Source organism: Hippopotamus amphibius, chromosome 1 (assembly GCF_030028045.1).
Source record: "Hippopotamus amphibius kiboko isolate mHipAmp2 chromosome 1, mHipAmp2.hap2, whole genome shotgun sequence".
NCBI classification, from domain to species: domain Eukaryota; kingdom Metazoa; phylum Chordata; class Mammalia; order Artiodactyla; family Hippopotamidae; genus Hippopotamus; species Hippopotamus amphibius.
In genome coordinates, this window is record NC_080186.1 from 14,868,518 (window position 1) to 14,895,432 (window position 26,915).

General features: G+C 40.7%; 1 protein-coding gene and 1 pseudogene across 1 annotated transcript in view; both read left to right on the forward strand.

Moving 5' to 3' along the window:
* Positions 1-5,045: 5,045 nt before the first annotated feature.
* Positions 5,046-26,915, forward strand: part of MICOS10 (mitochondrial contact site and cristae organizing system subunit 10) — a 34,122-nt gene continuing 12,252 nt past the window's right edge. The window contains exon 1 of the mRNA XM_057706211.1: positions 5,046-5,183. Coding sequence (XP_057562194.1) covers positions 5,120-5,183 — 64 coding nt within the window. The 5' untranslated portion in view covers positions 5,046-5,119. The remainder of the gene's footprint in view (positions 5,184-26,915) is intronic.
* On the forward strand, positions 24,326-24,421 carry LOC130842677 (U6 spliceosomal RNA; annotated as a pseudogene).

Here is a 26,915-nt window from a genome sequence, read left to right on the forward strand (position 1 = left end):
ATAATCACAGACTGGGTGGCTCAAAGCAACAGGAATTTATTCTCGCTCAGTTCTGAGGGCTAGAAGCCCAGACTCAAAGTGTCAGCAGGGGTAGTTTCTTCTTGGAGGCTCAGAGAAGACTCTGTTACATGCCTCTCTCCTAGCTTCTGGTGACCGCTGGCAACCCTTGGCATTCCTTGGCTTGCAGCCACAGAGCTCTGATCTCTGCCTCCATCATCACAAAGCCATCTTCCCTCTGTATCTGCCTGTCTCTGCATATCTCTTCCTCTTCTTATAAGAACACCAGTCATTTTGGATTTTGAGTTCCTCTTATTCCATCATGATCTGATCTTAACTAACCACATCTGCAATGATCCTATTTCCAAATAAGGTCACGTTCTGAGGTTCCAGGAAGGACAGGAATGTGGTGGGGGATACTATTCAACCCAGTATATCTGCTTCAAGGCTGGAAAGCATTAAGTTTGCAAATTGTCTCTGTCATCTTCTCTTCTCTTCCAGGGACGCTTTCATTCAATTTGAATCCCCCATTCCTGATATTATGCATTCAGAATACATGATCGAATAGCTTAGTCACTTGAAAGAGCAAGGATTACCCCAATAGGATGCCACTACACACCTACCAGATTGGCAACAATTTTAGAGTGTAATTTAAAAAAATCAACTCTGACAAGGATGTGGAGCAACAGGAGTGGTTATACACTGCTGGTGAGGATGTAAATTGGTACAGTCATTTTGGGCTGAAGCAGGCAGTATCTAATAAAGCGGGAGATAAGTAAACCCTATTGCCCTCCTTAGTTACATATCCTATAAAAATGTAGGCTGATATGCAGCAGGATACATGTACAAGAATGAGAAGCCTTGTTGATAATAATACCTCACTGGAAACAACCCAAATATCCATGGAGAGTAGAATAAATAAATTATGAGCCAAGACATGGAAGCAACCTAAATGTCCATCAACGGATGAATGGATAAAGGTGTGGTACATACGTACAATGGTATATTACTCAGCCATAAAAAAAAAGAAATAACACCATTTGCAGCAACATGGAGGGACCTAGAGATTATCATACTAAGTGAAGTCAGACAGAGACAAATATCACATGATATCACTTATTTGTGGACTCAATAAATGATACAAATGAACTTATTTACAAATTAGAAAGAGACTCACAGACATGGAAAACAAACGTTTGGTTACCAAAGGGGAAAGGGGGGAGGGGTAAATTGGCAATTTGGGATTGAGAGACAAACTTCTATATGTAAAATAGATAAACAACATGGACCTACTTTATAGCACAGGGAACTATATTCAGTATAATAATCTATAATGGAAAAGAATCTGAAAAAGAATATATATATAAAGAGATATATAGATATAAAACTGAATCACTGCTGTGCACCTGAATCATTGTAAATCAACTATATTTCAATAAAAAACATTATATTGGGGCCTCCCTGGTGGTGCAGTGGTTAAGAATCCACCTGCCAATGCAGGGGACACGGGTTCGAGCCCTGGTCCGGGAAGATCCCATATGCCACGGAGCAACTAAGCTACTGAGCCTGCGCTCTAGAGCCTGCGAGCCACAACTATTGAAGCCCATGCACCCTAGAGCCCGTGATCTGCAACAAGAGAAGGCACCACAGTGAGAAGCCCATGAAGAGTAGCCCCTGCTTGCCAAAACTAGAGAAAGCCCGTGTACAGCAATGAAGACCCAACACAACCAATAAATAAATAAATTAATTAATAACAAAGTAAAATAAAATAACATTATATTCTATTCATGGATAGAATATAATGGAATACTATATAGCAATGAGTCAAGAATGGATTATACACACAACAACATGGATGAATCATAAGGTATAATAACGAGCAAAAGAAGTCAAATACTATAGAATACAGACTGTATGATTCTATTTATATAAATTTCAAAACCAGGCAAAATTAAACCATATTGTTAAAGGATGCATAATCAGATAACAACACTTAAAGAAAAGCAAGGAAATGAATAACATACAAGTCAGAACAGTGGTTATGCTGGCAGGGAGGGAGGGATAGAATCTAGCAAAGGACACACCAGGGAGTGGGCTTCTGAGATGCCAGTAGTGTTTGTTTTACAATAATTTACGTTACACTGTATTTATGTTTTTAGCACCTTTCTGTATGCTTGTTATATTTCACACATACACATGTTAAAAAACACAAACAGCCAGCCAGCCAGCTGGGCTTTGGAACTAAACAAGGAAGCTACTTAGTATCTGTTTGACTTTGGACACATTACTGAAGTGGTAAAATGATAAAAGACCCCTCTTAGAGAAGATATGAATCAAAAAATGGGAATCTCCCTTTAAGAAAGGAATTAGTTTTTAGCTGAAGGGAAACTGAAAAAAAAAAAATACTGGAATCTAAAAGACCTTTATTTATTCAGGTGCTGAGCTATAAAATATTCTAATCTGTGTTGTTAATGAAGTTGGATTTACAACCTAGTAAACTAAACAAAGAGCTTATGTTTAGTTGATTAACCAGTTGAGGCTAAAATCTAGTCAACTTAAGTGCCAGTTTTTGTTCTTTCACCTTTCTTCTATCCAGTGTAAAAAGATACTGGCTCTCTTACTGTGAAATTGCTTTGGTACTAGACTCAGTCTTTACCCATTTGGAATGCAAACTCCTATCTTTGTGAAATTTGCTCCATACAATTGGGAGAAGTCCTAATGATGGTAATATTAACTTACACAAAGTGTTCCAATTAGGAACCAAGCAATTCTTTAGGCAGTCTGTAGTTACTAAAACATTTTGACATGACACTATCATCCTTTGATGACTTCCTTACTTTGTGATACAAGAAGATATTCCAGGGTCATTTTCAATTTTCCCTGCTTGAGCCCCAGAGTCTTAGTCATTTTTCCAGGGAGCCCGGGGTCCTTTAGGTAGAGAATGGTATTTAGAAGCCTAGACTTGCTCACTGTTACTGGTGTGTCATTGCTTTTAGCCCCTCTCCACAGACAGGATTTGGGAAACACACACACACACTTTTATATCTGTCTCTATTACATTAAATACCATGAGTTCATACTGATACACTTAATTCCAATCCAACAGCAAAAAATGCTTTCAAGCTTTTTCCCTTCCCATGTTTGTAACTCCCTTCTCCAGCATTGAGAAATCTATTTTTAATCACTTTGAATGTAACTAAGCTTACAATGAATGTCTTGCTGTTTTTTTTTAAATTGCTATTTAAAAAAAATATTTTTTGTCACTTGCACGGGTCTTTGTTCTCCAAGAACTATAAAAACTCCAGAGTTTTTATTTATTTATTCATTCAACCAACATATTTATCAAGCAAACACTATGTGTCAGATAGTGTTCTAGGGCTGGGGATACAGCAGTGAACAATGCATCATTTTGGGAAAGGAATCATGGAAAGAGAGAATAATAGACACAAACTAGAAAAAAGCTGGGATCTGAACCCAGACAGGCTGGCTCCAAAATTCAGGCTATACCATCTGCCTCTGATTGTTTTCGTAATTTGCTCTCTGCCTTCTACAAAAGTTTACAACTCTCTTGAATCCAATAAAAATGCCTCTGTCTGTTTCTAAATCTACACAATGCAGAACCTTGTGTATCTTCCACATGACTTAACATCTCTGAGACTCAGTTTCCAAATCTGTGAAAATGAAGATACTAATCTCAACCTGCTGTGAGGATAAATTAAATTACATGAGATGCCTGGTGGTATTTGTGACACATCAGTGTTTAGTGAAGTCAAATTTCCTTCTCTTTTTTAACACAAATGCTACACTATAAAGTTCGCCCAAAACCGAGACTTTTTTCTCTAACTCAATCGATCAGTCAATCATTTATACATTCATTCTTACATCTATTCGAAAAGCAGTTATTGAAAATCCAATATATACTAGGCTCTCTGCTTGTCATCAGGGATATAGAAATGGCACAGCCCCCAGTCTCAGGGAGCTCACAGTCACATCCAAGAGACGCACAAACAATTGCAATGTAGTCTGATACATAGTTCAGTTGAGAGCTGGATGAAGGGTGCTCATGGAAGTTTTCCTGCAGGAAGGAGCTCTGTCATAGCAAGGACTAGAACAGCAGTTCTGCTATTAAAGATATCAAGAATAAATGAGTAAGTATATGGGTAAATGAATTCAATTCAGTTCACATATTTCACAGAAGATTCTACTGTCCAAGGCCTTGTGCTCTGAACTGGGAGTGTGCAGATGAAGAAGAGACAGCTCATTTGCATTTGTTGGTAAGATGGAGGATGGGAACAGGAAGGGAAAACAAAAATCAAAGACACCAAGCACAGAGGCCGAATTACGAATAGGAAGCTTGAGGCAGATGCTTGATCTGAACACAGAATTTGGCAATGTTTGCAATTACTCGAGGAGAGTATGTAAAGGGGATTGATGGAACCCAGCGAACCAACACTCTAAGCAGCAGGCAGAGAACAAGCAGCCCTGGATGGACCCCTAAAGAGAAGAGTCAGAGGAGGAGAATTAGGAAAGACTGGTGTCCCAGAAGTCAAATGAAGAAAGAGAAGGCTGAGGCAAGGAGGAGCAGGAAAGAGAGCGCAGGTGTGTCCAATGCTGCACAAAGGGCAAAAAGCGTCCACTGGATGTGGCAATAGGTGACCTCTGCCAGAGCAATTTCTGTGTTAGTGGTGAAGGCGGGAGTTCCACTGCAATAAATGAGTGAATGAGGGAGGAGAAAAATCCAAGGTGGGTAAATGAATGAATAAATCCAGCGCTGTGCCCTCACTTGCCCTGGGAATTTCCAAGGCCAACGTCGGGAGTTGGTGCGGTGGAAGGACCTTCCAGACACGGCTCTGGGTGCCGCCTAGGAAACCTGTCAGCCACGCCACGCTTAGGTAGGCGCCGCTCCAAGGTCAGGGTCACCTCGGGCCTCCAAGGCAACCCGTCACCTTGACGACCAACTGAAAAAAAACCGGAAAGTACGGAAGCAGTCAGATCATCTCGCGATATCTGGCGCGCCGGCGTCTGTCTTCCGGGCCTGGGAACGGCGGCGGCTCTCGCGAGACTTGCCTGGTCTGAGCGCGGGGCCCGACGGTCCGGAAAGCTGGAACTGCGGGTGGGGAACATGTCGGATTCAGAGCTCGGCAGGAAGTGGGACCGGTGCTTGGCGGATGCAGTCGTGAAGATAGGTAAGGGGCTCCTTGTCCCGGAGCCGAGCGGTCGGCTGGAGGTTCCGCTGACTCGGAGGGCGGAGGAGAAGCCTCGTGAGAGGTCAGGCCGTCCGGCCTGTTCCAGCTCCTCAAGCCCGGGCGAGCTGCCCGGGCCCGGGCGGGAGGTCAGTCGGGTGGCTGGGGACGCGGGTCCCGGGAGCCTGGGCGGGAGCCCGAGGTGGGAGGGGTGGAGCTGCAGCTCCGAGGAGGTGGGCGTCGGGGTGGCAGGTGGCAGGCGAGCTGCGAAGTTCTGCGAGTTGAAGCAGTATGCAGGGCACAGCCTTGGGTCAGAGGCTGGAAATTCTCCCTCGTGTCACATCTCTCGCACGGGGTGTGCAGCCTGGCCTGGAGGCCGCATTCCTCCCCTGCTGAATCAAAAGTGCCTTCTAAGAAGGTCGTCGGGAGCGTTTTATAGATACTGCCAGGCCCTGCCATGAGTCTCTGTCATTTCCGACCTGTAACTTGATTTATCGGCATCAGAGTAGTCTGGGACCTGAAACTGGAGACATGGCGATAGTGACCTGGAATGAGAATTGCCTTGGAAAGTAAGAGGTTGGTCACTTTTCAACTCTTAGCGTAACTCCGCGTAGCCTTTTAACATGTGTTCGGTGACGACACAACTTATGAAGTCACTGCTTGGTGGGAAGGGGGAAAGAGGGAAACTCACAAAGTGCCAGACTCTGCTTGGTGTGCAACTTAATACATAAGCTAATACAGGTCATGAAATTGAGAGTCAAGTGAAGGGATGTGCCCAGGGCCTAATAAATGGCAAAACTGGGAATTTAACCCTGGTTTTCTGGCTTTAAATATTGTGCTTTTCTTCAGTACTAATTTTTGTTATCTAAATTTGATATTTTTGTATGGAAACCTTAAAGAGTACTTAAGAGAATTTAGGATTGTGCCCTTGAATGAAAATATTGGAAAAGAAATAAAATTGTAAACTATATGAGAGCAGGGATATGCTGCTGTATCCTCAGCCCCCAGAAGAGTGCTTAATAAAAAATGTGGAGGATGAGTCAACAAATGAAGTAATTTATCAGCTACCCCTTCATCCTCGAATTCACCACTTACCAGCTGTGTGATTTCAGGCAAGTTATGTAACCTCTCTGAGCCTGCTTCCTCATTTATAAATTGGCAATAGTATTATTACTATGTCACAGAGTTGTTCTGAGGGTTAAATGAGTGAGTTTATGTAGAGTCTTCCTTAACTGTGAAATGGGGATAAAGAGGTGGATTTACCTAAAAGGATTATGAAGATTGAAGGATAGAAAAGTACACAAGATACTTGCACAATGCCTGGCACTTACTATGTATTCAGTAAATGGTGGTAGTAATAATATTGTGCCACTAGTGATCACCTGAGGAAGTAAGTGTGTGTCATTCATGAGTGGGCCATTGGTGCAGCATACACGCACAGGTGGAGTAACTAAATGCAGCATGGTGATATATGACTACAGATAAAAAATAAAATGAGTTATTCAGATGCTTTGCTGTAGAGCTATTGTTATAAATCAAGTAAGTGGTGTGGTGGACTGGGGGAAATGGGCCTTTAGCTGAGCTTTGGATAATGACTTGGACTTGGATAGTCAGGGAGAGTGGAGGAACTTGAGCAGAGGCTGGTTGACCTTTTATGGAGAAGGTAAGTGGCTGAAAGTGGAGGAGCTAGGGTTAGAACCCAGGCATTCTAATTTCAACACCCCCCTACTCCCTAAAGAAGGCTGGTTTGGGTGGAGTCAGAATTGTAAAATATCTTAGAGATTCTACTTTATGTTGAAGGCTTTTGAGTTGTCTTTGGCTTCTTCACATGCATTCTGCATATTCAGCACCTCTGCTATAAAAAATCTATTATTTGATGCTCCCAGAGCTCAGTAAGTCGAGGCTAGTGGGGAATCAAGAGATAGTTTTAAGTAACAAATGTGTACTGGGCTATGGCCCAGTCACAGGGCAAATAGAGAAACAGAAGGCATTTCACTCCCCTCAACAGGGAACTGATGCGATGTTAATGGAATTTTGGTATGATTGTTCTGGCAGTGTTTTATATAGAACAAATCGGGAGTAGAGGAGGCTAACGGTACTGTGAATGTGAAGTATTAAATTCTGAACTGTTAGACCAGAAAGGAATGGGTATATTTGAGAAACTTCAAACTTTTCCCCCTATTTATAAAATGGGGATAGTAATACCCACCTCCTGGGCCAGCACAGTGCCAAGTGCATAGTAGGAACTCAACAAATGCTGTTGTCTATAACTTCTCTCCAGCTGGGTTAACTTTGCCTCATTTCATTTCTTATAAAGATGACTCCAAGGTTGGAACTTGGTTAAGTGGTGATGTCGCTGATCAGAATTTGGAAGTAAATCAGAAGGGGTGTATGTGCACCTCATTACACTAAATTACATGTAAGACTTAGTAACTGATCATGTGAGGTGGCAGGAGAGAGACTGTAGCGAGAAAAAAGCTCATAATTTTGGTTGTTTTTCTGCTTACATGGTTGAATTTGAGAATGATAATGAGGTTGAGAAGAGTTTTTTAATTTTGAGGGAGAAGCTGAGTTGAGATTTTGAGGGGGTTGTCCCTTAAGTAATGGACTTAAAGAAAGGGCATATGAGAAATGAAGCATGAAAGTGTAATTTGGGGAGGCTCTTGTGAAAGTGTAATTTGGGGAGGCTCTTGTCTAAGAGGTATTTGAGACTGTGGAACGAACACTTCTGTAGTGAGTGTGTTAGTTCCTATTCCTATAGGCAGCGAGGTTATGGAACTCTTTAAACATCTTTGGCTGCTTGCTTTTCTAGTACTTCAAAATGGAAATGGAGACTCAGGGAACAGCAGCCTGCCATAAAGACAGAGGTTTTGTAGAAGATGTAGGCAGGGAAGAAGGGCCAAGGCAGGCTTTCAGCTGCATATTGATAATTTCATATTCTCTGGCTCCAGAGAGACTGAAGGGAGGTCAAGGTGAATGGACAGCTCCCTTGGGGAGCACTTCTCTGGCACCTTATAAGTATTTTCATTGTTTTCCTATTGATTTGCTGAAAAATGACTATTTTAATTGCTTGTGTTCAGCCTAGATATTGTACAGCTGAGTTAAAGAGCTCTCATAAGCATGTAGTTTAGGCACACGGTGTTTAAAAAACTGTTCTCCGCGGATTTACTCTAAAGCTTGAGTAATGTCCTCATATGATTTTGTCCTATAGGAAGAGCTACATTTATTTATAAATACCACCCTCCCCCCCCATCATAGGTAAAGCAGTTTTATTTCCTCCGTATTTTGGCTTTAAAGTGTCTGTTTATTTGTGTGTAATAGGAGTATGTAGGATAAAAGGTTTCTAATATGGTTTGACCTCGTGTATTGAGCCCATTGAATCAAAGAAACAAAACAAAACACAGGCCTCCCTGTAATAGGCACAATAGGCCATTGTTCATTACACATGTTTCTCTCATCTTTCACTTCTTCTTCCTTTCTTTTCCTTTCTCCCCCTCACATTTTTACCCTTCTCTTTGGTCTGTATTCTTACTCCTGTGACTGCCACCCATATGCATTGCCTAGTTCACCCATAAGGTTTGAGATGAATGTCTTTAAAAAATAATAATAACATTGTTAGCATTTAAGAAGTTCCTAGGTGTCCTATTTATTCTCTGTCACATCACTAATTTTTCTTAATAGCTCCTGTCACCATCTAGAATTCGCAGTTTGTTTCTTTCCTTGATTGTCCCTCCTTCCCAGAATGTAAACTTCATGAGAACCAGAGACTGTTTTGTTCACTGTTGACCCCCAGCCCTTGGCATAGAGGAGGCATACAATGATTATTGTTAAATGAATGATATGTATTGCTGAGAATTTTGTAGACTGTTCTCTGCCCGTATTTGCTATTCAGTGTGTTTATTAACTGAATGAATTAGCATTTAAATTTTAAAAGTCCAAGTAGGGTACATTTCATGTGAATTTCTGCCAGTTCACACTTTGATCATGTGTCCTTGTACTCTTGGAACTTTTAACAAATTTTTATTTCACCTGGGCATGTAAATTATTGTCAGTAATCTTAATAATAAAGTAGTATTAGAAATATTTGGGAGTAGTCAACCAAGAAACATAAACCAGAGACCACTTTTTTATTTAAACAAGTAGAGGGTTATGTTGGTTTAAGTGGTAGTGCCAAAGACTTACTGCAGGAAATTAAAAAGGAGTGAAAAATATTACATTTTATGAATAGCATAAATATGAATGCTAGTTCACATAATGACGTGAATGCATCATTAATGGTTTTTGCTAATTTTATGAATTTATTTTTAAGTTCTATCAGATTTATTGAATGCTCGGTTTTTCTTTCCTACTTGGCTTAAGGGCTGTGCCATTGATTGATATTTTCCTCGTACATGCTGAGTAGTTAGTTTTGTGTGTACGCACATGAATAAGATGCATGTTCTCGCTAATGAGAATAGAAGGCATAGTATCGTGCTAATATAGGAGGCTGAATAGGTTCTGGGACAGAGCTGATGCCCTCACCTTGTGCCTGCCTCTCTGGATTGGAGGGGAGGTTTTATCTATTTTCTGTTTCCCAGGGAAAATAAGATCCTAGGAGATGAGAAAATCAGAGTTTATGAGACTTATGGAGGTCCTTCCCTGCAATTTGAGAATTTCTAAGCCCTGCAAGTGTAGGTCATAGAAGCATTGTCATTACCTTCAGAGTCCTGTTACAACTCACTCTTGAGTGCAGAAGGCCTACGCTGGCAGGCTGTGACCATCTCATGACCAAGTTGATGTCTGTGTGACAGAGGCCAGGGCCCCAGATTTGCTGGAGGAAGCTTTGAGGAAAATCTCATTCCAGTACTCTGTGGATTCATTTGGAGGCCTTGGAAATCCTTAACGTAGCTTGAAAAACTGTAAAATTGGCTGTATCCCTTCCCCCTACATTTCAGTCCCACTTTGAGACCAGAGTAAGGAATATCTAGTCTTAATAATCCATGTATTGGCCAGGAAATCTAAAAGAGGGGAAGGAGATGTGGTTGAGAGGCGGGTTGCCCAACGCCATGATGCTTTCCTGAAAAAGGCTGTCCTTGAAAGCCAGGTGTATTAAGCTTAAGGAAAAATTCAAGCCATGGACATTTTTTTTTTTAATAAATTTACTTTATTTATTTTATTGGCTGTGTTGGGTCTTTGTTGCTGCACACGGGCTTTCTCTAGCTGCAGCAAGTGGGGGCTGCTCTTCATTGTGGTGTGCTGGCTTCTCATTGCAGTGGCCTCTCTTGTTGCAGAGCATGGGCTGTAGGCGCGTGGGCTTCAGTAGTTGCGGCACATGAGCTCAATAGTTGTGGCTCACGGGCTCTAGAGCGCAGGCTCAATAGTTGTGGCGCACGGGCTTGGTTGCTCTGCGGCATGTGTTATCTTCCTGGGGCAGGGATCGAACCCATGTCCCTGCATTGGCAGGTGGATTTTTACCCATTGCGCCACCTAGGAAGTCCCCAAGCCATGGACATTTATAAGCAGCCCCTAAAATGTATTCCATTTAATGGACTGTGGTAGCATTCGCCTGCCTTTCCTTTTCTTGTGCCTGATTTTTTGCATTAGAGATAAATGTATCAGGATAAAGATGCAGATGTAGAGAATGGACTTGAGGACACAGGGTGGGGGGTGAAGGGGAAGCTGGGATGAAGTGAGAAAGTAGCATTGACATATATACACTACCAAATGTAAAATAGATAGCTAGTGGGAAGCTGCTGCATAACGCAGGGAGATCAACTCGATGATGGGTGATGACTTAGAGGGCTGGGATAGGCAGGGAGGGAAGGAGTTGCAGGCGACAGAGAGGGGATATGGGAATATATGTATAAATACGGTTGACTCACTTTGTTGTACAGCAAAAACTGGCACAACAGTATAGAGCAATCATATTCCAATAAAGAGCTTAAAAAAAGAAAGAAAGAAATGTACCAATAAATACCTCTCTGTGCCTCAGTTTCCTTAACTATAAAGTGGTAGTTGTTTACAAGTAAGGATAAAAATGAGATAATCCTATAAAGTGATTAGTACATTACCTGCACTTGATAAATACTAGCTGTAGGCATGTGAATGAAGGATAGCAATCATAAGTTAAAATCATTAATACATTTGCTTTCGTCCTGGCTATTGTGGGCAGCGTGGAAGTCTGACAGTCGGTATTCCAAGTTTATACACGATGGTAATTCATTACTGTATACTTCCCCAAACAATTTAATACAAGGCATTGTGGAAAGGTGCGGGGGATGGAAGGGTGCACAGATGAATAGGCACTGGCCCTACCCTTGAGGGGCTTACCTTCTTGAGGAATGTGAAAAGGAGGTGGTGACGTTGAATTTCATTTTAGAGAATATGTAGGTGTTTAGTGGGTGGACTGGGTGGAGGTCTGCATTTCAGGCCTCAGAAACTGTCCAGGCATCATCCTAGAGGAGAGGGAGACTTTGGCTCTGTTGGGGAATGATGATAATGGCTACCATTTATTGAGCACTTACCATGTGCCAGACCCTGTGCTAATAATAAGCATGTTACATTATCTCATTTAATCCTCATAGCCTTGAGGAGTACTTCCCCTCAGTTGTTTTTTTTTTATTGTGATAAATTACATATAACAATTTACTGTCTTATGGGGGGAGTAAATTAGGAATTTGAGATTAACATATACACAGTACTATATGTAACATAGGTAAACAACAAGGACCTAGTGTATAGCGCAGGAAACTATATTCAGTATCTTGTAATAACCTATTGGAAAAGAACCTGAAAAAGTGTGTGTGTGTGTATATGTATATATGTATGTATATATGTATAACTGAATCACTTTGCTGTATACCTGAAACTAACACAACATTGTAAATCAACTATATTTCAATAAAATTTTTAAAATTTTAATTTAAATTAAAAAATTTGAAAATTCGCCACCTTAACCATCTTTAAGTGTACCATCAAATGGTATTAAATACGTTCACAATTGGTGCAATCATTACCATCGTCTATCTCCATAACTCTTTATCTTGTAAAACTGAAACTCTGTGTGCAGTTAACAGTTAACTCTCCTCTCCTATCCCTACCTCCCATACCCTGGCAACCACCACTCTACTTTCTGTCTCTATGACTTTGACCACTCTTAAGTACCTCAGATAAGTAGAATCATACAGTATTTGTCTTTCTGAGATTGGCTTATTTCACTTTGCATAGTCTTCAAGGTTTACTCTTGTCAGAATTTCCTTTCTTTTTAAGGCTGAATAATATTCCACAATGTATTTATACACACATATATTGCTTACTTACCTGTTGATGAATAATTGGGTTGCTTCTGCATTTTGTTATTGTGAATAAAGCTGCTATGAACATGGTTATAGAACTATTTCTTGGAGACCCTGCTTTCAGGTCTTTTGGATATACCCAGAAGTGGAGTTGTTGGATCATATGGCAGTTCTGTTTTGAATTTTTTGAGTGTCTGCCGTACTGTTTTCCACAGTTGCTGTGCCATTTTACATTCTTACCAACACTGCACAGGAGTCCCAGTTTCTTCACATCCTCACCAACACTTGTTCTCTTCTTTTTAAAAAAAAATTTTATAGTAGCCATCCTAATCAATGTAAGGTAGTATCTCATTGTAACTTTGATTTGCGTTTCTCTAATTAGTGATTTGAGCGTATCTTTTCATATGCTTATTGGCCACTTGTGTATCTTCTTTGGAGAAATGTCTGTTCAAGTCCTTTGTCCGTCTCTGAATTGTTTTTGTTGTTGTTGCATTTAGGATTTCTCTAGATATTCCTTTTTTTATATATAAATTTATTTATTTATTGGCTGAGTTGGGTCTTCCTTGCTGTGCACAGGTTTCTGTAGTTGTGACGAGCAGGGGCTACTCTTAGTTTTGGTGCTCAGGCTTCTCATTGCAGTGGCTCCTCTTGTTGCAGAGCATGGGCTCTAGGTGCACGGGCTTCAATAGTTGCGGCATGTGGGCTCAGTAGCTGTGGCTCAGGCTCTATAGAGCACAGGCTCAGTAGTTGTGGTGCACGCATGGGCTTAGTTGCTCTGTGGCATGTGGTATCTTCCCGGATCAGGGCTTGAACCCGTGTCCCCTACATTGGCAGGCGGATTCTTAACCACTGTGTCACCAGGGAAGTCCCTATATATTCTTGATGTTAATCCCTTATCAGACCTATGATTTGCAGATATTTCCTCCGATGGACGTGGGATGCCTTTTTGCTCTGCCGATGTTATCTTTTGCTGCACAAAATTTAAAAATTTTCATGAAGTCCAGTTTGTCAGTTTTTTCTTTTGTTGACTGTGCTTTTGGTGTCTGAGCAACCAAAAAAACCTCTCTGCTTCTCTGCTCTCATACTCATGGTACTTCTGATGTCAGATGTGTGGATTTCCCATACCAAGATATTCTCTGACACCAGCTGGGAGTTCCATAACACAGTTCAATCCTGGCACTAACAAGACAGCACAGACCCTATGGGTTAATAGGGCTTAGTCCCCTAATACTCTCACTTCAGATGTCAATCACAAATCCAAATGGCTACCTGGGCTTCTTTCTAAGTGACTGGCTCTGAGTCAGAGGTTCCCATGATTCTCTTCTAGGGTTCAATAATTTGTTAGAATAGCTCATAGAACTCAGGAAAACAGTTTACTTACTAGATTACAAGTTTATTACCAAGGATACTATAGAATATAAATGAACAGCCAGATGAAGAGATACATTTGGTGAGGTCCTGAAGGGTCCCAAGAGCAGGAGCTTCTGTTTCTGTGGAGTTGGGGTGCACCCACCTTCCTCCTGGCATATAGATGTGTTCACCATCCTGGAAGCTCCCAGAACCTCATACTTTTGGGATTTTTTGGAAGCTTCATCAGGAAGGCATGATTAAGCATTAACTCAATCGCCAGTGCCTCTCCCCTTCTTGGAGAATGGGGCTGAAAATTCCAAGCATGGCTTGGTCTTTCTGGTGATCAGCCCTCATCCTGCAGTTGTGTAGGAGCCCACCAAGAGTTGCCGCATTAGAGTAAAAGACCCGCCTATCACCCAGGAGATTCTAAAGGATTTAGGAGCTCTCTGCCAGGAACTGGAGGCAGAGACCACTGTATATATTTTCTGTGATTTCATAGCCAAGAAATTTTTGCCAAATCCAATGTTGAGATGCTTTTGCCCTTTGTGTCCTCTTAGAGTCTTACAGATTTTTCATCCGTATTGAGTTAAGTTTTGTATATGGAGCCAGATAAGGGGTCTAATTTCATTTTTTTGCATGTGGATATCCAGTTTTCCCAGGACCATTTGTTGAAAAGACAGGCCTTTCCCCACTGAATGGTCTTGGCATCCTTGTCAAAAATCATTTGACCCTATAGGCAAGGGTTTTTTTCTGGGCTCTCTATTCCATTGGTCTATCCGTCTGTCTTTATGCCAGTACTACACTGTGTTTTTATTTTTGTTTTTGTTTTTGTTTTTGTTTCGGACTGCACCATGAGGCTTGCAGGATCTTACTTCTCTAACGAGGGATTGAACCTGGGCCCACAGCAGTGAAAGCTCTGAGTCCTAACAGTACTACACTGTTTTGATAACTGTAGCTTTGTAGTAAGTTTTGAAATCAGGAAATGTGTCTCTTGGTTCTTTTTCAAGATTATTTTGGCTATTCAGAGTCCCTTGAGGTTCCATATGAATTTTAGGATGGGTTTTCTATTTCTGCAGAAAATGTCATGGGATTTTGATAGGGATTGCATTGAATCTTTACATCGCTTTGGATAGTATTGAAATCTGGTAGCAAATAATATTCTGTGGTACAGATATACCACGTTTATCCATTTATCAGTTGATGGACATTTAGGTTGTTTACACTTTTTGGCTATTGTGAATAATGCTGCTATGACCACATATACAAGTTTCTATATGTACATATGTTTCATTTCTCTTGAGTGTGTACCTAGGAGTGGAATTGCTGGATTGTATGGCTGTTTGTGTAGCATTGAGAAAAACGATTGAGAGTGTTAAGCTGAAGAGTGACGTGGTTGAGTGTCTGATTTCAGAAAAATCCCTGAAGTAGCATGAGGAGAATGAATTGGAAAGGGCCAGAATGAGGGCAGAGGATGTATTAGTATATTATTGCAAAGTCATGTCAAAAATGAAATGATCAGGTTAGAGGACCCCAGAACTAAGATGGGGGCAGAAGGAGTGGCATGGAGACAGTTGTAATGGTGACAGTACAGCAGTAATGTTTACAGAACTTGAAATGCAGGCTTGTGAGCAGGAGTCATCAGGGTGTCAAACCTGTGTAAATGGAGAATGGAGTTGCAGTTGACAATTAGGAGAGGCCGGAGGGGAGCCCAAGTAACATTTTTTCAGTTTATTAGTTTCTGGTATGTCTTGAGATTTGTCACTGGTTATGTGCAGCTCAGTCAACAGAGATGAAAGTTATTGCTTTGCCATGCATTATCTTCATGAAAAGAAAGGGTTTGGTCAACATTGTGAAAATGACTATACTCTCCAAAGCAATTTATGGATTCAATGCAATCCCTATCAAATTACCAATGGGATTTTTCACAGAACTAGAACAAGAAATTTTATGATTTGTATGGAAACGCAAAAGACCTCGAATAGCCAAAGCAATCTTGAGAAGGAAAGATGGAGTTGGTGGAATCGGGCTTCCTGACTTCATACTATACTACAAGGCTACAGTGATCAAGACAGTATGGTGCTGGCACCAAAACAGAAATATAGATCAATGGAACAGGATAGAAAGCCCAGAGATAAACTATGGTCAACTAATCTATGACAAAGGAGCCAAGGATATACAATGGAGAAAAGGCAGCCTCTTCAATAAGTGGTGCTGGGAAAACTGGACAGCTGCATGTAAAAGAATGAAATTAGAACACTCCCTAACACCATACACAAAAATAAACTCAAGGTGGATTAAAGACCTAAATGTAAGGCCGGACACTATAAAACTCCTAGAGGAAAACTTAGGAAGAACACTCTTCGACATAAATAACAGCAAGATTTTTTTTGATCCACCCCCTAGAATAATGGAAATAAAAACAAAAATAAATAAGTGGGACCTAATGAAACTTCAAAGCTTCTGCACAGCAAAGGAAACTATAAGCAAGACGAAAAGACAACCCTCAGAATGGGAGAAAATATTTGCAAACGAATCGACAGACAAAGGATTAATCTCCAAAATATATAAACAGTTCATCCAGCTCAATATCAAAAAAACAACCAAATCAAAAAATGGGCAGAAGACCTGAATAGACATTTCTCCAAAGAAGACATACGGATGGCCAAGAGGCACATGAAAAGCTGCTCAGCATCACTCATTATTAGAGAAATGCAAATCAAAACTGCAATGAGATATCACCTCACACCAGTTAGAATGGGCATCATCAGAAAATCTACACACAGTAAATGCTGGAGAGGGTATGGAGCAAAGGGAACGCTCTTGTACTGTTGATGGGAAATGTAAATTGATACAGCCGCTATGGAGAACAGTATGGAGGTTCTTTGCAAAACTAAAAATAGAGTTACCATATGACCCAGCAATCCCACTGCTGGGCATATATCCAGAAAACACCATAATTCAAAAAGACACGCGCACTGCAGTGTTCATTGCAGCACTATTTACAGTAGCCAGGACATGGAAGCAACCTAAATGCCCATCAACAGATGAATGGATAAAAAAGATATGGTACATATATACAATGGAATATTACTCAGCTGTAAAAAGCAATGAAACTGGGACATTTGTAGCGACATGGATGAACCTAGAGACTGTCATACCTAGAGACTGACTCTGAAGTGAGTCAGAAAGCAAAAAACAAATATCGTATATTAACACATATATGCGAAATATAGAAACATGGTACAAATCAACCAGTTTGCAAGGCAGAAATAGAGACACAGATGTAGAGAACAAACATGGACACCCAGTGGGGAAAGCGGGGAGGGTTGGGGGGGAATGAATTGGGAGATTGGGATACCAAATTGTACACTCTAAATATATGCAGTTTATTGTTAAAAAAAAAAAAGAAAGAAAAGAAAGGGTTTGGCCTTGTTCCTTCCTTGCTAAGAAAGTAGGACAGTAAATGATTTAGCAGCTGACCTACCTTAGTATTAACCAGCACGTTTTGTGTATTCATCTGCTAATCAATCAAGTGTAGTTAAATTGATTAAGACCGTTTTAATGTTAAAAAAAGCATTATAGTGAAAGAGGCCATTGAATAGTCATGGAAAAAGACAGCAAATTACTGTTTTTCTTTAAGTATCAGTTCATCTGATAAATGTGGGTTACCACAAAGTATTGGTGGCTCACCAAAAAGTGCCTTTTGGTAGCCTGTGTTTGCAAACTGATACCTCTCCATTTCATGGAGTGATATCAATTAGGCTAAACTAAAATACTTCAAAGGTTTTTTGGTTGTTTATAGGTTTGGGTTTCAAATTAGTACATGTTAATTGTTGGATTAGTAGCTGTATTTTGTTTGTTATATGTATTTCTAAACAATGTTTGGGAGCAGAAATCCTTTTTCCATTTGCGGCAGCAATAGGAATAATGGAACATTGTGATCCTGCTAGAGGAGAATTTTCTGTTAGTATTGTAGAATAATGTAATTAGGCACTATATATATGGAACTTGAAAACATTTAAATTTTTGTTCTGGCTGTGGTTTTACGCTTTCCTAAAATGTGGCCTGAAACAGTTTATTAGTAAATATGCTGAATTGCTTTTTCTGGCAAGTGCATTTCAGTATTGAATCCAAGGGAAAATACAAATATTTACTTATAAAAGTTGTTTGGTGTGGTAATATTTTTACCACGGCCATTGACCCACTAGTGAAATGTTAGGGCATTGCTAGATTGGATCCTGTTTATTTAAAGGCCAAGAGAGGGAAAGAGAGAGGAAGTTAACATTAATTGAATACCTGTTATGTGCCACCATATTTGGCACACTAATATGTTATCCCTTTTTTACTCTCCTAGCAATTCCGTGAGGAAGTTTATATTATCTCTTTTTCCAGCAAGAAAAATAATGCTCAAAGATACTTGTAGAGATTGAGAAGCTCATTTAAAAATCCATATGAAAATGTAAGCAATCCAGAACAAAGCGATTTTTTTTTTTCTGACCGAGCCTCGCTGGCATGTGGGATCTTAGTTCCCCAATCAGGAATCAGACCCATGCCCCCTGCAGTGGAAGCACGGAGTCTTAACCACTGGACCACCAGGGAAGTCCTCAAAGTGATTTTTTAAAAGAAAAACAAAGTTTGAAGACTAACATTACCTGATTTCAACACTTACTGTAAAGCTGTAGTAAACAAGACAGTGTGGAATTGGAGACGGGATACACGTATAAATTAGTGAGTCTAGAAATATACCCATAAATACATTGTCAATTCATTTTTGACAAAGATGCCAAAGCAGTTTAATGAGGAAAGGAAAATCTTTTCAATAAATTGTGCTAGAATAACTGGGTATGCATAGAGAGAAAAAAAATGAATCTCATTATCATACATAAAAATTAACTCAAAAGAATCACATACCTACATGTAAAAGCTAAAACTGTAAGTATTTCTAAAAGGAAGCATAGGAGAAAAATCTTTGTGATCTTGAGTTTGAAAAGATTTCTTAAAAAAAAAATTTCTTAGGTCACAGAAAGCAAAATCACAAAGAAAAAATTGATATGCTGGATTTGATCAAAATTTAAAACTTGTTCTTTGAAGGACACCATTAAGAGAACAAAAAAGACAAGCCACAGGAAAGGGAGAGAATATTTGCAATACATATATCTGATAAAGGACTTGTTTCCATAATAAATAATTTTTAAATTTCATTGTAAGAATGCAGTCCATTTAAGAAAATTGGTAAAATGTTTGAGAAGATCCTTTGCAAAAAAAGTTATACTCGTGGCAAATAAGAACATGAAAAGATGTTAACATCATTGGGTGTTGGGGAAATGCAAATTAAAATCGTAATGAGAACCCCATACACCCATTAAAATAGTTTAAAAACTGATGACATTAAGGGTTGACTAGGATGTAGAGCAACTGGAATTCTTGTACACTGTTGATGGGAATGTGTAATCGCTCAGTCATTTTGTAACACTGGTAGTTGCTTGTAAAGTTAGACATACCATCCATTCATTCTACTCCTGGATATTTATTTACTCAGGAGAAATGAAAACATGTGTTCACAAAAAGTCTTGTAGGGACTTCCCTGGTGGTGCAGTGGTTAAGACTCCTCACTCCCAGGACTTCCCTGGCAGCGCAGTGGTTAAGAATCCACCTACCAATGCAGGGGACATGGGTTTGAGCCCTGGTCCGGGAAGATCCCACATGCCAAGGAGCAACTAAGCCTGCGCGCCACAACTACTGAGCCCATGTGCCACAACTACTGAAGCCCGAGTGCTTAAGAGCCCGTGCTCCACAACAAGAGAAGCCACTGCAATGAGAAGCCTGAGCACCACAATGAAGAGAAGCCTGAGCACCACAATGAAGAGTAGCCCCTGCTCACCTCAACTAGAGAAAGCTTGAGCATAGCAGTGAAGACCCAATGCAGCCAAATAAATAAATAAATCTATTTAAAAAAAAAAAGACTTCGCTCTCCCATTGCAGGGGGCCTGGGTTCAATCCCTGGTCAGGGAACTAGATACCGCAACTAAGAGTTCGCATGCCACAACTAAGGAGCCAGTGAGCCGCAACTAAGGAGCCCACATGCCACAACTAAGGAGCCTGCCTGCCGCAGCTAAGACTTGGTGCAACCAAATAAATAAAAAAAATATTTTTTTAAAAACAGTCTTGTATATGAGTGTTCATAGCAGCTTGATTCATAATGCCCCCAAACTGGAAAAAACCCACATGTCCATCAACAGGTGAATGGATTAACAAGTGTGGACTGTGTGGAATGGAATAGTCAGTAATAAAAAGGAGCAAACTGTTGATACATAGAGCAACATATATACATTTCAAAATCATTATGTTGAATGAAATTAGCTTGACACAAAAGAGTATATGCTGTATGATTCCATTTATATATAAACTTCTAGAAAATACAAACCAATCTATAATGACAAAGTAGATAAGTGGTTGCCTGGGGCAAAGGGTGGAGAGAAGGGTGGACTGCAGGGGGCATGAGGAGACTTTTGGGGGTGATAACAGGACTCTGTTAATTGATTGTGGTGGTAGTTTCCCAGGTAAACTAAAAGGGTGCGATTTACTCTACATAAGTTATATTTCAGAAAGTTATTTAAAACCAAGAAGATGAACAATCAAGTGAAAGCAAAAGGATGAAATATACCCAGTGTTGGTGAGGATGTGAGCAGCTAGGACGCTCAGACTCAGCTTGTGGGAGTGTGAATCGGTATACCCACTTTGGAAAGCTGGCAGTATCTCCTAAAGCTAACTCTGTGTACACCTTATGACAAAGCAGTTCCATGCCTAGGTATATACCCAGCAGACATGCATACGTGTTCACCAAATTACTAGAATGTTGATAGAACACTGTTCATAATAGCACCGACTGGAAACTACCCAAATGCCCATCAACAGAATGGGTAAGTTAATTGTGGTATATTAATGCAATTGCATGCTGTACAGCAGTGATAATGAACCCACTTCAGCTATTCACAACAGTGTTGGGCCAAAGTACATACTGAGAGACTCTGTTTATGTAAGTTTAAAAACAAGCAGAACTGTGCTATGAGAAGTCAGAATCTGGTTATCCTTGGATGGAAAGTTTTGACTAAGGGAGTACAAGGCGGACTTCTGGAGATGTTGGTTATCTTTTGTTTCTTGCTGTGGTTGCTGGTAACATGGGTGTGTTTAGTCTGTGAAAGTTCATCAAGTGGTACACTTAGTTGTGCAGCTTTCTGTATATGCATTATATTTCATGCAGAGTTTTCACAGAAGGCTGTCCTTGTTAATAAAGTGAGAAAAGCAAATTTTAGAACATTGTGATAAATGATCCCACTTATATAAATGGAATGATAATAAATTTAATCCAAATTACCTCTTGGGAATGATAATGATGCTTGGTGGGGAGGATCACCAAGCTGTTTTTATAATGTAAGCAGATAAACATGAGAACAATTTCTGTTCAAAAAATTATTTACTGGGACTTCCCTGATGACGCAGTGGTTAAGAATCCACCTGTCAATGAAGGGGACACAGGTTCAATCCCTGGCCCGGGAAGATCCCACATGCCACAGAGCAGCTAAGCCTGTGTGCCATAACTACTGAGTCCACGTGCCACAACTACTAAAGCCCACACACCTAGATCCTGTGCTCTACAACAGGAAGCCACCTCAATGAGAAGCCTGCATACCACAATGAATAGCCCCCACTCCTCGCAACTAGAGAAAAGCCCGCGCAGCAATGAAGACAGAATGCAGCCAATAAAATCAATCAATCAATAAATTTATTTATTTAAAAAATTATTTACTGAGTTCTTTTGGTTCCTGCAGTTGAGGATTATGAATAATTTTTAAATAAATTTGTTAAGTCTAGTTTTGTTATTTAGTAGGTTAAAGTGAAAATCTCTTTAAACCTTTCACTGACTTTGAAATTACATTGGTACCTATTAATGAAGTTTCTCATTGATTGACAGGTTAATGGGATTTGCTCTTGGTGGATGCAGTGTCCCATTGTTGCTTTCCTTGTTTGGCCCCAGTTGAATAACCTCTGTGAATACATAGACTTACAGAATGGTAGATTATTAGAGCTGGAAGGAACCTTAGGGATTCGTTTGGTCTAGTGGTTTTTAAATGTCTTCCAAAGTACTCTAGGGGTTGCCTGGGTGGAGGGGCAGAGCAGTGGCGCACTGGGGTTGGTGGGGTAGGTACAGAGCAGAAAGTGAGGGAAGTGGATTTCTAGTCAGGCTTTCAGCCTGCTCCTCTCCCCCTGCCGCAACAGAGCAGCTCCACTTTGTTTTATTTATCTATTTTCTATATAAGATTTTATTTGGGAAAATAATTTGACTGCTTTGGGGGGAAAAAGGCTGATAACGGTGATTTCAACTTTTCATTTAACAGATTGGAAAAAAGATGCCTGGAGAGTTTGAGACGTGTTTCCCAGGGTCTGTTCATATAGAGTGATTTGTTTGGAACCTCTTTCTTTCTGTTCTGAATATTGGACAGATTTGTCCACAAGACAGCTGCTTTACAACTCCTGGATTTACCCAGCCACTGGGGTCCCACACACTTAGGGCACACACACACCCCCTCCATTCCCCTACCACTGATGGGTCCGTAATTTAATTTGGAGCTTGGTTTAAGATAATGTTTCTATTGAGTGTGGTTGCTTCCTGTTTCAGCTAGAGACCATTTGTAACTGAGAGATGGCTATTTAGAATTGTATAACTTACGTATTAGAACAAACAGGGGAGTTTATTTATCACCAGTTTTCAAAATGTGCTCTATAGAGCCCTAGAGTTTGTGAGGCCCATCTGGGACAAGTTTGGGGTTCAGGAGGGTAGGGCCTGGATGCTACTTGAATTCCTCAAATAGAAGCTTAGTTTCATCTTTTGAATGTACCTGGCTTTCACAGATTTCTTTGGAAGAAAGGCTTTCTGCTTTGAAAGAAAGGAGAGGAAGAAGGAAGGGAATTGTGTCCAGCCTCTTACTGTAAGGGTGAGGAAACTGAGGGCCTGCAGTGTCAAGCTGCTTCAGCTGGAAAAGCAATATGTGGGACATTGAAAGAAGAGTGGGCCTTGGGAGTTCCCTGGCAGTCCAGTGATTAGGACTCGGCACTTTCACTGTTGTGGCCCCGGTTCAGTCCCTGATCGTGCACCGTTTGGCATGGGGCAGCCAAAAAACAAAAAGAAAGCATAGGCCTTGAGCCAAGTGAGCTTGGGACAGTTGTTGGCCTCTTTGCGCCTCAGTTTCCTCTTCTGTAAATTTGAGATGCTAATCCCTACATGGTTTTGATGAGGCCCATGGTTGGGTAATAATCTAATGGCTGTGAAAGCATTTTATAAATTGTAATCCCCCAGACTGGTGGTTCTTGACTGGGGGTTAAGTACCCCCTCACCCCCGGGGACATTTGGCAGTGTCTGGTGACACGGTTGCCATACTGGGGGATGGGGGAGTGGGGGTGCTACTGACATCTAGTGGGTAGTGGGTAGGGATGCTGCTGAACATCCTGTGATGCACAGGACAGCACCCACAACAAAGAATTACTAGCCCCAGATGGTCAGTAGTCAAGGTTGAGAAATCCTGCCCATGACAAATGTAACTTTTCCAAACTTCTCATTCTTTATGACTCCCCGGCCACAGTCGCGTCAGACTACTCATAACACAGGGTCGTATATTCATACACGTAATACATCTGTACACACAAACTCTTTCAACGACAAATGTGATGGAAAATGAAGTGAAGAAAAAAGAAAAAGGAACAAGCAGAATAATTAGAATTTCTTTTTTTTTTTAATTTGGTCGTGCCACATGGCTTGTGGGATCTTAGTTCCCTGACCGGGGGTTGAACCCACACCCTCAGCAGTGAAAGCTCAGAGTCCACTAGACACCAGGGAATTCCCTAGAATGACTTTAAAGAAAACATAGCTTAAAGTTTTTAGGCGGGTTTTTGTTTGTTTGACTAAACGCATGCTTGTTAAAAAAAAAAAAGCAAAGAACTGTATTACTTAAAGTGCTGGAGTCTGGATAATAATTATTAACAATTTAATTTGTCTTTTTTAAAAGAAGTGGAGAAAGTAAATTTGAAGTGCTTTTTACTTTTACTTTTTAAAAAGATTTATTTATTTATTTATGGCTGCATTGGGTCTTTGTAGCTGCGCTCAGGCTTTCTCTAGTTGCGGTGAGCGGGGACTACTCTTCGTTGTAGTGTGCAGGCTTCTCATTGTGGTGGCTTCTCTTGTTGTGGAGCATGGGCTCTAGGCTCGAGGGCTTCAGTAGTTGCGGCGCATGGGCTCAGCAGTTGTGGCTCTCGGGCTCCAGAGCACAGGCTCAGTAGTTGTGGTGCACGGGCTTAGCTGCTCCGCGGCATGTGGGATCTTCCCAGACTAGGGCTCAAACCCATGTCCCCTGCATTGGCAGATGGATTCTTAACCACTGCACAACCAGGGAAATCCCTGAAGTGCTTTTTAGACAGCATGATAGGAACAAGAAATAAAGAATAAAGGGGTGTGCTCACTTTGGCAGCTCATATATGAAAAAAAAAATTGGAACAATACAGAGAAGATTAGCATGGCCCCTGTGCGAGGATTACACACAAATTCGTGAAGCATTCCATAGTTTTAAAAAAGGGGAGGTGTACAAATTAGAAAAAAATTTTGGAAGAATATGGGATACGAAAATATGGTTAGTATTAATGGATGGTGGGGTGCCATTTAGAAAAATGGTATGAGTGAGGCATGTCTGGGAGAGAGGGCAGGTGGGTGGGCAGATTGCAGTGTGGCCCAGATGCTTGTTTAGAATTAGAGAGACCCACCACCAAGTTGCTTCAGTTGTGTATCTTAAGGTAGAATTTTAAAGCTATTTGATTAATAGTTAACAGTGTATATGGAAGGAATTGAAATCCATTGCTTTTACTTCAGTTTTCTTTATCCAACCTAAACCTGCATTAGAATGCTTAGGATAAGTTATAATTATTGTAACACTGACATAATCATTGACGGATTTGTAGACCTACTTTACTTTGACAAATGTTTATGAGTTAGAACAAATGTTTCTACTTGTTTGTCAGAACCTGCACATATAAACTACTCAAAATTCCTGTTTGATAGATTTTAAATGATTAACTGAGCAAATGATTTGAGCCACATAATTCACTTTTTACTAGGAAGGTAGTCCTAAGACAGCTGCTAGTTTCTTGGCATCATTTCAGATGACTAAATTCAAGTCCATGAGCTGTAGGAATTTTTTTTTTAACCATTTCAGCATAAGCCTATATGTGAGCTCATAATATCCCACTCTGATTAGAAGCAAAAATACAGTATGTTACTGCTCTAATCTTATGTTGTCTTGACATTAGTATAAATGCTACTGATCTTATGTTTTCCCAGAAGAGATTGGCTATGATCATTGAAGAAATCACAACTTTTTCCCCTTGTTCTGACTGCAGCTTGAAGTTCATTTTATTTCAGCTCATAACTTATCTTTTGGAAGACTGTTTTTCTTCACTCAGTGTATGAAAACTAAATTTTTGGTTTCTTAGTGTACGCAAGTCCAGTGATTAGGAGAGGTTTATTTATGGGGCTTTGTAGAATACTGATGCCTTTGAGAAAGACTGTAGAATACTACTATGATAGAAAGTCAGCTGGGTGCTTTTTCCTAAACCTCATAGTCTTGGACATCTTGTGAGAGTCAGATGTGAACAGCAGAGGATAAGTTGCTTGCTCACAGAGGGCCCCGAGATTCAGGCAAGTCATTCCCACACTTTTGTGAGTGCTGGTCTGGGATGGTCACCGTTTGCACCAACAACACCTTAAATGCAAAACCATTGGTATATTTTTAAAGTATTTGACCCCCTTTTCCATCTCTGTATATCTCTGTCCATGACTATATTTTTACCTAAGGATGCCTTATCTAGGAATCATCATTAAGTGTGGTCACTCCCACTCCTCAGAAATTCCTTTAAAAAAAATTATTTATTTCTTTGGTTGCACTGGGTCTTAGTTGCAGCATGTGGGCTCCTTAGTTGTGGCTTGCCTGCTCCTTAGTTGCAGCATGCATGTGGGATCTAGCTCTCTGACCAGGGATCAAACCCTGGTCCCCTGCATTGGGAGGTCAGGAAGGTCCCCAGAAATTCCTAATCCCTGCTCAAAGTTGTGCTTTAACCTGTCCTGCTTACCTTTAGTTCTGTCTGTTTCATTTCTGCCTGGCATGGAATACACAAAGGTTGGGGGGGGGGGTGTTGAGGAGAGACCAAAGTATGTAAGGTCACATTTTTCAGTCAGATGGCAGAAAAGAGAAACTCTGAAGTCTGGATGTAGCTTCCACCTGGACCACTGCAACAGCTTTCTCCTAATTGGTGTCTCCATCTTTGATGGGGCCTTCTTCAAATCTGTCCTCATTGCTGTGAGTTCGCTTTTGTAAAGTACACATCTGATGTGTTGTTTCCTGGCTTAATTTCTGTCTTTGCTTCCCTAGTGCTTGTAATAGAGGCCAAGATCCTTAGTTTGCTGTAAAAGACTCTCTTGCTTTATCACCTACGTCACACTTGGTAATTTAGCAACCAGGAGCTCCTCATAGTCCATTCATCTCGTCACCTTCTCTCCTGCCCCCTTTTCTAACCCTCCAAGATGGTTTGGGTACCCTCCTCAGTGCCTCTAGCACATCCCGTGTCTGTGGTACCTTGTACTTTGAGTTTCTAATTATCAATTGGCTCCAACACTAAACAATGAACTTACTGAGTGCAGGACCTAGCATCGTGCCTGGTGCACAGTGGGTGCACAGTTTGTGTAATGAAGGAAATGCCCACACACACGGTTGGCTGGGATGAATTTTGGAAGGTATTTTGTTTCCTTTGGAAAGTCAGGATGATTATAATAGCTTTGCATATCTGTGAGGAGGCCACACTGGTGGCAGAGTAACATGACGACCAAAGGCCAGGCCTCTGGAGTCAGACTGCCTGGGTTCACATCCCAGACATGTGACCTGAGGCAAGTTACTTAACCGTTCCGTGTCTCAGTTTCTTGGTCTGTAAAATGGGGCTAATAAGCGTTTATTGTGAAGATTAAATGAGATATTTTAATCCTGAAGCTTTAGTGCTTAGCAAATGCTCTTCATTT